We start from the raw sequence: 16,975 nt of genomic DNA, 5'->3' as shown, positions 1-16,975 counted from the left end.
CCATTCCCCCCCCCTGATCCCCCGGCCTATCTCGGTCCGTTTGTAGCCGCACATTGTCCTCCGTTGCATTGATTATATTGTATAATTTTTTGTCATCTACAAATATTGATATTTTGCTGTGCAGCCCCTCTATCAGGTCGTTGATAAATATGTTGGACAGAGTGGGGCCTAATACTGAACCCTGTGGCACCCCGCTAGTGACTGTGGTCCAATCAGAGTATGAGCCATTTATTACCACATTTTACGCATGTAAGATACATATGTGCCACTTATTACACGTGTGAAAAGTACGCACAACACACGGGCGCCGTCCTCAGAGGGCGTGGTCACACGGGCGCCGTCCGCAGAGGGCGTGGTCACACGGGCGCCGTCCGCAGAGGGCGTGGTCACACGGGCAAGGAAACTGCGTGTTTCATACGTTGCAATGCGCACGGCGCCTTCATCTGTAATGGGTGTGGTCACATGGCGACTGATCTCAGTGCGGCTTCAAGACGGAGCAGTCGCAGCACGCTTTACTTTTGCGCGAGTTTGACAGAGGAGTAGAACACGTTCCGGGGGCGTCCGTGCGGATTTCTGCTGTCCGTGTGGACGCACCCCACGTTTACACACGGGGATGCGGTGGCACGTAGTGAGCGCCGCGGGTCCCTTTCACATCACCTGACCAGCGGCGCTGAAGGAGGGGCGCACAGCCGAAGACTTCGGAGGGGAACGCTGCACCTTCAGAAGAGCCGCGGCGACGATATCCAGTCGCAATATGCAGCGATAGGGCCGACTGACCGGCTGCACGCGGTTGGCTGGGATTCAGCGCTCGGGAGCCCGCAGCAGGATCCGCCCCTGCGCCCGGCCATCATCCACGCGTACTGCGGTTTCTTCTTTTCCGTACCGTGGACGCTTCGCACGGCTCGCCGTGAGACATTCGCGGTACGGGTTTTGTTTTATCTTAAACTTCTGCTCTTCCTGCAGAATCCGCGGCCCGTCTGGAGCGTCAAATGCGGACAGGCGGAATTTAAAGGGAATGAAGCGAGCTGCGGTTTGTTTCCGCTCTCACACAGGAAGAATCACTTTTGCGCTGCATGCTACAGGCGGTATTTGCGGCATTTCCAATCCGCCCGTGTGCAGGCGGCCCTCGGCTCTGGATGCAAGAATCCTGCAGAATTTGCGGCGCACATTCCGCAGCATTTCCGCCCCCTGCAGGCTGACGCACGGCGCGCACAGGGATAGCCGCGGTTTTCAGTGGTTCTTCTCCCGTCCGTGGAAGTTGAGCACGCTGATTCCAGAGGGCGGCGCCGCCTCGTACGCGGGAGCTTCCTGCGCCAGCGGGATTGATACATTTTTCCTATTAATTCCAAGTAAGTTTGACACATTTTCAGCAATGCAATCCTGCCACGAGCCGCAGGGGGCGCCGCAGGTCTACAAGCGCCAGCTGTCCGCACCTCCGTGTGAACGCACTCCCGGCTTAGCGCTTCCATTCACTGACAGCAAGCAGACAGGCCGCAGCCACCACTCCCCGGCGCGCCCCCTCCCACTCTCTCCGCCCGTACTGCAGGCACACCCGCTCTCTGCGGCCCCCGACCCACATTTTAAACATTCAGGTGTGTGACGTCACTTTCCCCGCCCTCTTTTTTCCTTAACCTTTTCTCTCCCGCATCCCTCCATACTCACACGTGAAAGCGTTAAACCCTCCCCTCCCACCGCCCCCCAGAGGTTAATAGGAGTGGGCGGGGCGGATGACACGCTCGCCGCCTCCCTATTGGTCGACGCTCCGCCGGCCCGCCCCTCCCACTGTGAGAGCGCCTCTGGCTCACACACACTCTGTGGCCGGGCGGCGGTGACACGATGTCCGCTCCTCTCCGGTGAGCCGGCCGCCTCCCCCGGGTCCCCGCGCTCTCCCCTTCCCTCCAATGTGGACTCCTTCGCGTCTCCTTTGTAATTCTCAGCGGGAATCCTCACCATGGCGAGCCGCCGGACTGCTCCACCTGAGGAGGACGGCGAGAGGGAACAGCAGGAGGCGCACGTTAGCAGTTCGGGCGTCGAGGAGGTGAGAACCCCCCCTCCTTCTCCCCAGGGATTGAACAGGCCACCTGCAGGGAATGCTGGGAGTTGTAGTTCTCTAGCAGCTCCCGGCTACACAAAGCTGCCCCCTGTGTGGCCTCTGTGCCAGAATGGCCCCCATTGTCCCCCCGAAGTTGTGGCTCCTCCCCTTTATTCCTGGGCAGCCGGTGCAATCAGACAAGTGGTGTGCCCGGGCTGCAGGGGCAGCGGCTGCTGCAGAACCTCTTGGTTGCTTCATTCCTCGTTGTTCCTGTGCTGGTGCCAGCAGGTGCCGCCGGCTGATGCCCCGCTGGTCTCTGATCGGATGTTTCCGGCCGCTTGTATTTTATAGCTGACTCTTATGCGTTGCGGAATGCCCAATAATCGCCCGTGAGAAGATCGCGCCGCCCTGATTGCGTCTCTTTACGGGGCGGTCGTATTTTTATTTATTTTTTCACACCGTTGAAAAACCGCAGCGTTTATTTGTCTGCGATGCCGTAGAAAACGCGCCCGGGCAAAACTGCGGTCTGAGTGCGACGCCGGTCGGCCCTGTAAATGCGAGCTGAATGTGGTTTCCATTGCTTTTGCGGAGACATCGCGCTATTTTTACGCGTCTCGCGATATTTATCTCACATGCAGAAGATTCGGGAGGTTATAAGTGCGATATCGGCGTTTCTCGTACGGATCTCGCGCTCGCCGTGTAATGATGTCACTGAATCGCTCTTGGACAGAAGCCAGTTCTCCGTCCGGGTGTTAAGCGCTTCGTTACGACTGGTTGCTCCGATGAGGGTTGTAGTCGTATTGGCGCTGATCCGTTGTGACACCGGGTCATGTGACCAATGATCCCTGCGCAGTCCGGTGACCGACACCCCCCTCCCCCCACGCCGCCACGGATCCCCGTGGAATCGCAGAAATCCATCCGGCTGAATTTTTATTATCTTTTTGTGACCCGTGCCTCCGCCAGGTTCAGCGCCGGTTGGGCGGTCGCAGGCGATCTTGAATTTGGTCACATGACCCCAGTCACAGGCTAAGACCGCTGTGCTGCCATGGGACTGCGCAAAACCGGCGGAGTCAAATGCTGCAAAAAACTCAGCGCTGATGGATTTCTGCGACTCTCCGGGGCTCCATGGGGGCGGTCGGGGGCCACGCAGCGGTCCCTGGTTGTGTAAGCCCAGGGCGGTCAGTGTGTAGCGCCAGTTCTGTGACTGTCCGCGGGAGCGGTCGGCGGCCATCATGGTTGGTGATTAGATGACATTTGCGACCGATTGGTTGCTGTTGTAGTAGTGCAGCAGCGCACTGGAATAGTCTTCATATTTCCAGAAACGGCGCCCCTCTTCTCCGTAGTTTGCGTCTGGTATTGCAGGTTCGTGAAGCTGAGCCGCAGTACCAGACTCTACCTGTGGGCAGCAGTGGCGCTGTTTGTGGGCGCACGGATCTCCCTCCTGGCTCTTAGTTTGCTGTCACTTCTCTGGATGCCGTTCTGGAAAGACACCATGGGGGGACATAAGATGCGTTAGTGAAGACCCCCGTAAGGAGGGTTTAAAGGAGTAATCGGCATGCATTGCCTGGTTGTGTACGGCTGCTGCAGAACCTCTTGGAGGGGTTTGTTGCTACATCTGTAGTTCCCCCGGATGGCTCTTGGGGTCGTGTGGACAGGTTGTTGCTTCGGCTGTCATGTTTTTGTTACATTGTATCGCTGCGCTCCGCCATATGTTACATTGTTTCCTGTGTTTCTGTTTGGTGCCAAGTGCAGGTGAAGGAGGCTCCGGCGTCTCGCCTCGAGTGACCCGTCGCTGTCTGGGCGCTGGATCAATGTGCCCCACCACAGGAATCAGTCCGGAGCGCCGCCGGGTACTACCTACAGGCCCCACAGCAGATCTAGCAATCCTATTGGAGCAGAAGATGCCTCTGTGGGGTCTGCAGGCCGGACCACCAGCGCGGGTAGTGCCACCCATCACTTGCAGCCCGGCATTCACGGTTGACGATTCACAAGTCTTGATTGCGGTACGTTCACACGGGCAAGTCTGCTGGCGCTAACGGGCACCTCAGCCAAAACTTGTTCCCCTCGCGCGCCCGGAACAGGAGCGCTCGTTCATGTCGTATGACGCTACTGAATGGCATCGGTCGGACCCCCGTCTGTAATGGGGTCAGTCTGTCCTCTGGCGCCCTGATGCGTTTTAGGACAAACGGCTATTACTGCGGTGGTCCGTCCCCCTACGCCAGTCGGCTGCAGTCTTCCAGGTTACACAGGGGGGCAGACAAGTGAGCGGTTTTAGGGTCGCGCAGAAGACGCCGTCAGCCGATGAATGAGCGATGGCTCCTTGATGTCCCAAAGGGGCTGATGGGGAAACGACGGGCCGTGTAGACAACGCCCTTACTGGAATCTTCTATCCGCGTTGGAGGGTCCAGAGCTTATCGCTCTCCTTAACCCCTTCCTACCCCTGGACGGTAATATACGTCCTGCCTGGAAAAGGTCACCCGTGAATGGACGCAAACTTCCATCCCATGTGCCCAGACGCTGCGCCCGTGCCATCCGCAGTTAGAGCCAGCTATGAGTGACAGCTGGCATCCCACCAACAGCAGGGATTGGTGAGAACATCGATCCCCGCTGGTAACCCTTCTCACGTCACAATCCATGTTAGAGGTACTGCGGTGTATTATCAGTGTGATTGTAGCATTGCAGTCCTCTACAGGGAGAACGTTCTGGGACTTTGGGCGCAGGGATGCAAAAAAACACTCCAAATAAAGGGTTGTATTGTGTATAAGAAGGGGGGAAAAAAAAAACCTAAAAAAAATATGGCTTTGGCGCTGTAATCGTACAGGAAAAAAATGCGTAATTTGTGCTGCATGACTACCGCTGTAATAAAATGTGCAGAACTGAGGGGGAGGGGGGGGAGGGGTTCTCCCTCCCAAAAAATAACTTGTACAATGCATTATCTGAACCCAAAACTGGTGCCACTAAAAACCACAGTTCGCCGCGCAGAGAACAGGCCCTTCTGGCCGAGTCACTAAGGGGTTAAGGCGTCTGCGGATGTCCCTGCCGCACGTCTGAACGTCTAATGGAAATCACCTTAATGATCTGTCCTGTTCTGAGAATTACCGGTGGACGATCAGCGGCGCCTGTAATCAGCGGCTTCTGTGCGGCAGGTAGGTGGCCGCCTCCATGACCTCCACACACCTGATGGGACACGTTGTGTTGATGAGACTGCCAGTCCGCGCCGCCTCCTTCACGTGCCGCGGCTCTGCTACACGGATGTGCTGTGACGGCTGTCAGGACGGATCTGTGCTGACTTGTCGGGAGACACCAGTGACTTCACACCCCTCACTCGCCAGCGGCGGCTGCGCATCTTCCACGGTGGCCTGCACGACGCTGTCACATGCTCAGCGCCTCGTCACTCTCTTTTGGCGCATATCACTTGTGACCCGGACAGCCCTGGGCGGCGGGGGGAGCGAAGCAGGTTAACTGCTTGACATAATCTGGTGAACTCCGTCTGTGGCGGTACCGGCCGTTTAAGGATAAACCCTTCTTTCATGAAGACTCGGCAAGTGCGCGGCGTCCTTCTTGCCGCTCGCGCTGAATCCGGCAAGGAAACATCGCGGTTACTTAGATGAATGCGGTGATATTTCCTCCGCCGCGGGCGTCATGCTGGAAGACGTAACGCGCACCTCAAGTCCGAGGAACGCCAAAATAGATTGTGTATAGATTCCGAGAAGCCGTCAGTGGCGGCGGCTTCCATTCCAGCGCTGTTGGGACGGGTAGCTCAGTATTTTGGGGACCATATTTCTAATGCACCTAATATATAGATTGTATGGGACTAGAGAACAGCGCCCCTCCTGTCTGCAGGCTGTCTCAGGTATTGCACTGGCTGCAGCATTTGTACCCCAGTCGTGACGCCGGGGTATTTTATTTGTGCCGGGTATATTTGGAGAAGGTCCATTACGTAATGTAAGGCCGGCGCCACACGGGGAATATCCGCAGCGGAAACCCTCCAGACTTGCCCATGCGGGTTTTCTCGTGTATTCCTTCCGACCCCGGAAAAGGGCTTAAAGTTTCCTTACTGCGGAATCGACTTCCGCACCACATGTCCCTTTTCACACGAGTTTTGGGCTAATTTCCGCAGATTGTGGGTGAGGCTATAACTGCTTCAGAGGGTCCGCATGGTGCGGGCCACAGCCAGGGGCTCCTCTCACTGCCCTGTATTGCCCACCGGTTGCAGCTTTCTTCCTAACCTTCTGTGTGGCTGGTGCGATCAGTGAGGCTTACAAGGCGCCTGTGCCTGGTGCTCTCCTTAAAGGGCCAGCATGTGCACCCAGCTTTTCCATCCCCATTCAGTCCGGACACTTTCCTGGTTATTTAAGGCCCCCTCCCCTGCTGGAGAATGCTTGGACAGGAGGGTCTGGAAGGGTGTGATTGTTTCCTGATTGACGTAGTTTGACCCATGCCTTCACACTCAACTTTCCCATCCTCTCCTGTCCTGACCTCGGATGTTACCTTGACCACAACTTATGTGATTGGAGAGGATGGTAGACAGAGACCCCGCACAATCCTACTGCTGAGGTGTGATTAAGCCCCCAAGGGGTGGCATGGATTTGGGGAGCTAGCAGGAGGGCCATGGGTGGTCTCTAGGGGTCCTTTCTTCAGGGGTCCCTTCTCCTCCCTCCCTATATCCTCTACACAAGTGCCTGATGGAAGAGGCAAGAAGTTGTCTGCCCTCCGCGGAGGGGGCGGTTCACACTGACGGCTGACAAAAGGAGCGTCCAAAGGTTGTGCGGAGGTGCGACCGGCTGAGTCAGGACGCCGCGGTCACTTCGCTTCACACACGTTTTCAGGCTTCCATCTCCAATAACACCCAGACTGCGGCTGCTGCCAAACCAGAGAGGAAGTAATCTGCACGGAGCCGGATTTGGTTTGGGACTTTTCCCAGTTCACTATAAAGTACCCGGCGCCCGCTGACCGGCGTCACGCTCGCTTGTAAATGTCATGTTGTAGCAGCAGCAGAGTGTTCCATGTGCTTCCGCAGAGTCCTGGTCTGCATGCCTGCACTCCGTGGGTTGGCGCATCCCTGCATGCAGGCTGGCGGGTGCAGCGAGCGCTCGTCTCCCTTCGCAGTTGAGTTATGGATGCCTTACTAGTGAGTGGGACTGAAGCAGGTCCTGCCCACATGTAGCGGGGGGGGGGGGGGGGGGGCGCTGCGGATTTCTGCTGTAACTTGGAAATTCTGTAACTAATCCGCAATGTGTGAACCCGCCGGACGGGTGATGGTACCCAGGACGACCCCTCGGGCGCTGTGATTTACCGCCCATGAACCATCATCACTAGTGAACGGCCCACCACCTCCATGCACAGTAAACAGGCCGTCGTTCATAGATGGGCAACTGCCTGTTCACCTGGGCCGCTCCGTTCAAACAAACTTATCGCTCATCTATGAAGGACGGCCTGTTTACAGCGACTGGAGGCGGGTGGACTGCCAGACATCTGTGATTACGGGCGGAGGGGCCGACTGCTTGGCCGTACTACCATATCGTGCTGATGCTGCCGGAGTACGCAGTCCAGTTGCCTCCGGCGAAAGGCTTCTGCTGTCGTACGACTCCCCGCTCTCCCGGCCGTCTCTCCTGACGCTCTTTTGCCGACCAAGCGCTTATCAGGCATTACACTTTAGTAGGGTTATGTTCTGTAGGAAAAACATGGCCGCTTTCTAGAAACAGCGCCATACCAGGCCACAGGTTGTGTGCGGTACTGCGCTCAGCTCCATTCACTTTAAGAATGACCTGTAATGAGATGCAGACACGGACGGGTGCGGCGCTGTTAGAAAGCAGCCTTGTTCTCCGACCCTCGTAACCGCTCTTTCCCACCGGTATGCCGCTGTCGGGGTTATCTCGCTTCACAGCGGCTCGGTCTTCACCCGTAATGAGTACTAGTGAGGGGCGATGGCATCGTCTGCTGCTGGATCCTCCTCGCTGTACGAGGTGTCGGGCGCTTCCACTGAGCAGATATGGATGTGTCGACAGGCTGCTGCTTATTATGTCACTGACCCGTAAAGGGTGTGCCGCGGCGTCCCGCGGTGACCTGGCAGATGTGCGGCTCGCCGGTCCTGGAAGTGTCAGCGGAGGGTGGAGGTTACAGTAACAAGTCTGGATGATTATTGTGATGGACGCGGCTTCTAGCGGCGCTCAGGCGATTCCCTGCGGATCCGCAGCTACTGGAGACGTTCCTGAGATCTCCTCCGGCTTCTTTCTGGGGAAAGGGAACTATCTGTGTCTACGTAGCGCCGGTCGGCGCGGCTGGTGAGCGGAGGGGTCGTTGATCCGCACGCCTGGTGTAGAGCGATCGTACAGGTGACTTCGGGCATCGTGCGTTTCCTGGACATCCGGCGCACAGTTTTGTCCGGTAAAGCATGGAATTGTGTACCGAAGCCCGGTAGACCCCACAATCGTGAAGGGGGTCCGTCTGTTGGCTTCTCACAACATCCCAGACTTGTCATTCAGATTGACCTAGGAGAGCAGTAGCTTTGGCGAGAAGCCCAGCCGAAGATGTGGGGCTCATTCACACTGTCAGACTGCGTCATACGGACAACATAAACCCCGCTGATATGCAGCTTGTTGCGGTCTGTTTGGCCCATTAAAGTCCATGGGATTACGCGTATATGTCCGCCTGGAGCGAGGGAAGTCTGTGCGACCATCTCGTGCTTTTTGCGTGCTTTTAAAAACGCGCTGTGAATACGTGCACAAAAAAGAGGCAAGAACAAAAAAATCCACCGCAAATATCCTGTTTTGGTGTGAAAAGCTGCATATTTCACACAATGAAACTGCCTGCGCAAATGGGACCGTAGAGGCGTCGTACCCGCTGATTTTGGTGGGGCGGTTTGATCCTCTGTACAAAGGCTTTCTGAGATCCCCGATGCTCCACCTCCGATCACTGGATGACTGTCTCCGGTATGAAGGCACGAGCGATGGTCGTTGGGTGGCCTGTTGGGCGCTTCTGTGCCCGACGGCCGTCCTTTGTGATGGTGGTACTTCTACGTTTCTTGGTCTAAGCGGTGTAAGAAGCTCCAACCAATGAGATTGGCGCTCTTTGCCTGGCCGTCACACAGGCTAGTTCAGGACGTCCGAGGGGCCGTCGGTCATGAGATTTGTTCGTTGTAGTGTTTCATGGCTGTCGGCTTTGCGTGTTCCTGTGAACGTTCTTGCCTGATCAGAGGGCTGTGTAGAAATCCCTTTAGATAGCTGTTGGCCAATCCGTTGCTCAGCGGACGGCGGTCTACTGTGTGCGGCCAAGTGATGCTCAAGCGCTCGGATTGGTGCTGATGGGATGCAGTTTATATAAAAAGCCCGAAGAACCCTCCAGACCAGAGCGACCCTACAAACTGCCTGTAATGTGACTCCCTCGCCACTGGGAGATGGGAGAAGGCTGGCATCAGGCTGGCATCACACACAGTTTTTTTGTGGCAATGTTTGATTACTGAAAGCCGGGAGTGGATCCAAAAGAAATGGGAAAGATAAAGGAAGACGTTCCGGTCAACCAGGGAATCTGCTGCAAAATCTGCAGTTACCGTCGATTCCACTAACGATTTCTGCTCCGGAGCTTCTCTGCCCGTCCGGGTGAGAACTGGATAATCTGGATGGAAAATCTTCAGCGCGTCTGTCCGCTGGGAGCGTCACCCAGGGCTAGTTTCACACAGGGGCGAGTGTGATACCGGGCCGTGAAACTCGGACCAATATTGTACTCAGATTCTGCGCCGTTCTATATGGAGGCATCCAATAAAATAATCTGTACCGTGCGTACATGGCAGCTTATGCGCGATGCGTGCGTTCACAGCGGCTGGTGTCGGAGATACACATCTGGGATCCTCCACTGCAGACGGTGTCATTGCCCTCTTTATACCATGAGGCATTGCCCGGGCGGTCCATCCGTGAGTGGCGGAGGCGCAGATTTCACTTTTGAGCTGTTAGTTCTGGATATGAAGTTTGCTCGGCTACTAGAGAGATTGTGAAGAGCTGAAGGCGTCTGAGCAAACAATGGCTGAGCGGCTGGCTGGATGTGTGAGGGCGGATATATGGGGCGGGAGGGAGCAGCTCCTTATATACTCGCACCCCATTGTTCTGGGGGATACCTGCTGGGGATGTTTAGACAATCGTGCTCAGTGTTTATCCTGAGAGTTTACTCTGTCGTGTTGGTAACGAGGATGGATGACATTCCAGGTTTGATGTTTCTGCAGAGCGGAGAAGTGCAAACTTGTTTGTAAATTGTTAGGAAGAAAGTTTATGAAAGTGAAGAAAACTAAACTCTCACCAAGCCGACGGTTCGGGTTTAGGACTTTCTTAAATCCACTTTTATTCCTCTTTTGGGGAAGTGAGACAAACAGAAAACAGCTATTTTGGCATTTTCTTCAGTTTTTTCGATTCCAGTGCTGGATACACGTGATATTTCCTAGCCCCGCTTGTTACAGATGCGGCAACACAAATTATTTGTAGTGTTTTCATTTTATTTTTCAATATTTAAAGCTTTCTGTAAGGTGAAAAATAATTTTCTGCAAGAAACCTTAGATGCTGCGGTCAGCAGTGACTGCGGCACCTGAGGGGTTAAATGGCAGAGAAGTGAGTAAATGGGCAAATGCTCTGTTTTGCTCCTTTTCTGAGAGATGATGCCTGGTATCGAAGGGGCGCCATCGTCTTAAAGCCCGTCCACATGCTGATATCTGACGGCCAGCTGAACTACAATGCAGACCGGTTCAACCAACAAACATCTCACTTTACAGCCTGCAGTAAAATAAATGGCCTTCACTATCAGTATTGTGCAGAGAAGTAAATGGTTGGCAATAATTTATTTTTCTGCGTCTCCCTTTTGACTACTTCCGGGTTAGTAATGTCACCGTAGACCTCAGTAAGTCACACAGTTCTTATATTGCTTCTTCCATGATAGTTTTAGACATGGATACCCTTGAGGGCCGAACGTTACATCACCAAGTACAAGCTTCCTTGAATTGTGCGGCGCCTTGATGCGCGGCCTCACCTGCTTCCTTACAGAGAACGTGTATAGGAAACCCTTCATGAGTGTTGTGACTATCCGTCTCCCCGCGAGTAACGAAAGGGATGTCCCCGACTCAGCACAGCGATCACCTTTAATATAACGGAAGTCGCCATTTTGAAGGTTTGAGAGGGTTCCCTGTAAGGGCTGGCTCTAGTTCCCAGGAGGGTATAGGTTTGCCGGACAGTGTGGTTGGGATGGGTTACTTGTGAGCCACAGTGACAACCAACTTCTTATGCTGTGACGATTTTCCGAGGTGACACAATACCGTCCTGTCTCTGGGATCGCGGACATCTGAAGCATGAGGCGCAGCCGCGAGTATAGATGTGAGCGTGTCTACGACAAGGCTTAAGAATCCGCTGTTGCTTCATTCTGCTGGTGTGTAATATTAGCCGATACTCGATCGACAATATAGCATGTTGGGCGCTTGTTCTGCCATTTGCAGGATTGCGAATGTGGGTATAAATGGTTCCTCACCGTACAGCAGGGCATCTTCCGGGCTGTCTGCTCGTTCATCGGCTGGTTGGAGGCGTATTCTTTGGCCCGTGTGGAAGGGTTCTTAAAGAGGTTGTCTGCTTACCGGGTAACTGGTAGGTGGAGGGGCAGTAGACCCTCAGTCAGGAAGTATGCGACCCTCATTCTTGAGGTCGGTGAGGGTCATGGCAGAGACCACCACCAATCAGCAACAGGTTAAGGGATAAGTGGCATTTGTGGGACAGCCCCTCTCCTGGTGAAGACGCCGTACCCATGAACGTTTGACCCAACGTTTGGGTCTCGGTCAATAAAAGGATCTGGCGCTGAAATGTAACGTCCCCAAAGCGTCGTCTCCTACTCTGTTGGGGAGAAGTTGAGCTGTTCACATGCGGGTTAGACGTCCGGCTCGGCCATTGTCGGTGGGTTTGGACATTTAAGGGTATGTTGATGCATAAAATCCACAGCGGAGAATTCTGAGGCAAAATCCACATAAGTTCCGCAAAAGACAGTCAGAATTTGCACCATCTGCTGTCTATTTCGGAAGATACTGCACCCCTTTTCACCTCTGAAGTCTTTGCGCCCTTGGCGCTTCCTAAACCAGGCATCCGGCGGCCTCTAATGAGCGCCGCGCCGCTGCGGACTCCATTTAGGATACGGAAATGCTGCAGAATTTGCTTTTATTTTGCAGCATTTCCTCTACGTGTAAATATACCCTCAAGTCTAATGGGTGCGGGGGCCTTCAATCATCAATGTGTATTCCTGGAAAACAGGGTATTAGTCGGCAAGGGCCTCCCGTCAAACGTCTGTTCGTTCCTGTTGCTAGGATCTATAATTTCATGGCTGAATTTTATGAGTTAAGTTGTTTTTTCCCAGCGTCTCCTCTACTGAGTGCGACCCCCGCGGGCAGGGAGCTGCATCTGAGTGCGCACCTTCCACCCGCCCCCCGCGGGCAGGGAGCTACATCTGAGTGCGAACCTTCCACCCGCCCCCCGCGGGCAGGGAGCTACATCTGAGTGCGAACCTTCCACCCGCCCCCCGCGGGCAGGGAGCTACATCTGAGTGCGAACCTTCCACCCGCCCCTCGCGGGCAGGGAGCTACATCTGAGTGCGACCCTTCCACCCGCCCCTCGCGGGCAGGGAGCTACATCTGTGGATGAGAATCCCGATTGCCTCCACTAATATTTCCTTGCTCTCCTCTCTCGCCTCGCAGGTGTAGTCTCGGCCTTGGGCCGGTTTCTATTTATGCAGATCTGTAATGAGAGTTGCACAAGGAATAAGTATAATGTGCGAGGCCATGACTTAAAAGCAAAAAATAGGAGACTGTAAATAAAAAAGGGAGTGGTTTAACTTTTGGCAATTATCAGCTTTGGCGTTTGACACTTTCTGTGCTCGCGTGGGAAGATTGTTACTCATTAGTCAGATGCAGAGAACATTCAGAATCCGTGTCAGAATGCTGACGTGCTCCATCTAGTGCCGCCTCGCCGCACACGACGTATAGATCTGCCACTTGGCGATGCTTGTTTTCACTGAACCTTGGCACGCCGTTGGTCGACAGGTGAGTCACTCTCACTCTTTGCTTGTTTCTTAGGAATCTGATGTCATAGGGTGGGACGCGTCCTGGGATGCCAGGTAGCTCATATTCCTTTTTGGAATAATCGCAGCCGACATCCAACTTTATTAAGAAGTCCCGGTGGCTCGTTGGAGTCGCTCACTAAATTCTTTGTGTTGTCCAGAAGAGGTGTATTGCATTAGACCTCCAATGGGCTCTACTGGTGAGTCTGGGGGTCAAGGGAGTGTGGAGAATCCATTGTTGTGTTTCTCCAACCACTCCTGGGTGATCTAAGCTTGATGGCGTTGTCCTGTTGAAAGATGGCACTGTGGTCGTAGAGGACTTCCTGAAGATATGGGTGCAGATGGTCAGCCAACTGTAGTGTTCAACATTCAAGGATTATGTTATGATGGCCAATGGTCCTAGGCCATGCCAGGAAAACCTTCCCTGACCATGACGCCACCACTGGCCTGTTGAGCCCCAATGCCATACCCACAGGATACAGTTTCATGCTGTTTTATACCAGATGTGTAGTTGACATCCGTATGGTTCAGTAGGAAACTGGACTCGTCACTCCAGGTGACCTTCAACCAAGTGTCCAAGGTTCATTGGCTTCTTTCCAGGGCCCATCAAGGCATTGTTGGCGATGACGCAGGGTCACAAGGGACGCCCTTGTCTATCTTCAGCTTTTTAACCCCAGTTGACACAAGTCCTCCGTATGGTCATTGTGGAAATTTTTCTAGCTTCCCCTCGGTTGTACAGCTGTTGGGTGGCTCACTGTGGCACGTTGTTGTGGAGATACCAGGGGTGCCAGCCAATGCTCGCTTCTAGGATCAACCACATGTGGCCTGCCGCTGTGATCTTCTGTCGTTCAGCCAGTCTTGTACACTCCTGATACTGTAGTTCAAAAATGGTCAACAAGTACAACTGTTCCAGAAGTACTGGCTCCAAACCTCTGGGCACCATCAACTTACCCGTAGTCAGTCACTACGTTGACCCATGACTGCCAAGTCTTGACTTCTGCTGCGTGGTGCATGGGTTGGCACATTATCTGAGAGCAGATCGCGATGCGGCCGTCACGTGTCCCGCGTTACTGATCACTAGATATCGCGCACCAGCTCTTCCTAATGCCGTGACTGTTCAATGTGGAAGTCTAAGGCATAGCACCATGGATCTGTAGTACAGGTGGGTGTTTGGGACCCAAAGGGTATAATATGGGGATGGACTCGATCGCAGGTAAATAACTTATTGGTTCTTATGGTGCCCGTACGTCTTCAACTGCTGTCGGCCATTTATTTTATTTCCCCTATATATGTAGGAAGGCCCGGCTGACCGTTTGCGTGTTTAGCGAAGCGGGCCGCGGCCATCGGCTCTTGGGCTGGTTCATCACACAGCAAACTGAAGGATCAGGCATTGAGCTTCAGCGTCCCCATCCGCCCCAGTCTGCATCAGTCTCCTCTCGCCCCGCTGTTATCCATGGCTTCAGATTGCCAAGCACTAATGTTTGAGGGCCTTAATCGGTTTGTGCCAAGATTGGCCTTCATGGCCTATCTAAAGGATGGGTGATAAAAATCCGGTGGGTTCTCGCTGCTGAGACCCCCACCAATCCTGAGAACGGGGATTCCCTCTCCTCACAGCACCCCCTGCACTGAAGAGGAGATGGAATGGCGCTGCGGTTGAACATGCGAGGGGCGTGAAATGAGTGATGCATGTGTGACCGCCGCTCATCTCCACGCCAGTGCGGGTGGGTGCCGGAGCCTGTGCTGAAAGAGGGACCCCCATTCTCAGGATCAGTGGGGGTCTTTGTATATTTTATGGAAGTAATACGGACCGCATACACCACCACTGGTATATGTGGATGAGCGTTTAGTTTTCATGGACCGGTTGTGGAGAAAAAAACCTGCCCAGTGTGAGGATGCAGTACTGACGTAAAGACCGCACGCGCATGAAAAACGCAAATACACCGTAAAAACCGTGCTCTAACAAGTTGGGATTGTATGCGCCCGTCTGCATGAGCCCTAAATCTGAACCTTAAACATAAAAAAAAAACTAAAAACTTGGCAGATTGCCGACGGCCGTGTATTTTGCCTCGTGCGCCGATTCTTGCTATTAAACTGTTACTCTTTTACACTTTGCTACTTTTTTGCTGCTACTTCCCGTTTGTTACGTTGGGGGGGGGGGGGGGGGCTGTTCTGGGTCCGTTGGCCGCGCCGGGGCTGACGGGATGTGATACTCCTGCATGATATGAGGGTGAAGGAATGTTTCCACGCGGGACGGAGGACCGGATGATTATTCATAACCAACCAGGAATTCCGTCTGATTTATGTGGCTGCTGGCGATTGTTGCCGGTTCGGCCGTTATCGTCCTGTGAGCTGTCGGCGCGGCGAAGTTCTAGTTCTGCGTTGTATTTCACTTCTATTTCTGTAGCTTTCAGCTCTATTAGGGAAGAGGGAACATACGGATACTGGACGAGGCGCAGCTAAACGCCAACCTGCGCCTCGTAGGCGCACTCGCCTTCTCAGTAGGACCTTGACGATCGGACGGGTTTGGTGGCTACAGCAGTTGGGTGAATCGACTTCGTGTGACTTCCAGAAGCTTCACAACATCCTCTGCCTTAAAGGAAAGTCCGACCATTGGGGTCTCACGGAGACCTCCGCTGATCCCAAGAGCAGGTCCCCCTCTCTCGCTGCGGTGAGGAGATGGAATGGCGCTGCTGCCCCCATGTAACCGCCTGCATTCACTCCGGCATATCTGCGGATGGGTACAATTACCTGTTTGTGGGGGTCTCTGCAATGAGACCCCCATGATCAGACTTATCACCGATCTTTTTAGGGCTTCATTCGTATATCGTATATTTTTGCAGTGGATCCACACCAAACTCCGCCGCGTATTTTACGTGGACTTCAAGGCGGATTCGCATCAAAATCGACACCGTTTTGGGCAATTTCTTGATGTTTCAACAGATTTTCAGCAGATTTCAATTATTTGTATTGAGTATTTTGATGTAGTTTTTGGTGATTTTCTGCTGCAGACCGTCCGCGCCAATACTGCAACATGTGACTGTGCCTGTAAAGGAGTTGTGCCGCAGTAGACTAGCCACAGGGCAGGGAATAACCTTCAGATTGGTAGGGGTCTAAGGGCCGGGACCCCCTAACCTTTCTGAGCACAAGGGTCAGGAAGTCCCTGCATGAATGGGGTAGCGTGCCATATTCATTTCAGTTGGCGCACAGTAGATGGCAGAGTCCAAGCGCTTCACAATCTCCAGCGCTCCCATTAAAATGAATGGAACTGCAGTGCCGGACCCATGCACGGACCTTCGCACCCCCGTTCTCAGTCATTGGGGGTCCCACCGATCAGAATTATTCCGTACCCTGGATAGGGGACAGACGGCGCCCATTCAGGATCTGTCAGTGGCGGTAATGGATTTGTCGGGCTTCCAGTCCTAATGAACAGTGACTTTCTCGTCCGTAGATGTCATCGCAGATGCCGCATTCGCAGCCGCTCCGGTAATTAGACAACCAGTCTATTAAAAATGACATTTGTTACCAACAGAAGATTGACAGACGAGTCGTGCAGAATAGCTGAACGCAGCGGGCAAGTTTAGCGGAAAGCGTAGATGGGATTTACAATGCTTTCTTAAAGGTAACTTGTCACTAGGTTGCAGTCATCTAACCCGCCGCCATGTTCTGTGCCGCTGGATGGCGCTGTTCTCAGCGTTTGGTGTCAACTGTCCATCTCAGAATGCTGTATAAAAAAGCATTATAATAAGACACTTGATATATGTAGATTGCTCACTAAGAGTCATGTGGGCGGAGCCAGTGTGATAATGAGTCATTCAGTCTTGGCTGCAGTTAGGTCCATTATGCCTCACTGGATGTCCTCCCTGGCGGAGCTGG

The 16,975-nt window shown here is 53.8% G+C and overlaps 1 protein-coding gene across 2 annotated transcripts in view; it reads left to right on the top strand.

The window, feature by feature from the left end:
• Positions 1-1,794: 1,794 nt before the first annotated feature.
• ARHGAP21 (Rho GTPase activating protein 21) overlaps positions 1,795-16,975 on the top strand; it is a 151,148-nt gene continuing 135,967 nt past the window's right edge. For both annotated transcript variants that reach the window (XM_066585526.1, XM_066585524.1), the window contains exon 1: positions 1,795-2,038. In XM_066585526.1, coding sequence (XP_066441623.1) covers positions 1,952-2,038 — 87 coding nt within the window. In that variant the 5' untranslated portion in view covers positions 1,795-1,951. The remainder of the gene's footprint in view (positions 2,039-16,975) is intronic.

Source organism: Eleutherodactylus coqui, chromosome 12, assembly GCF_035609145.1.
Source record: "Eleutherodactylus coqui strain aEleCoq1 chromosome 12, aEleCoq1.hap1, whole genome shotgun sequence".
NCBI classification, from domain to species: domain Eukaryota; kingdom Metazoa; phylum Chordata; class Amphibia; order Anura; family Eleutherodactylidae; genus Eleutherodactylus; species Eleutherodactylus coqui.
Note: the sequence above shows the minus strand (reverse complement) of the source record. Positions and strands in the feature narration are given on the sequence as shown.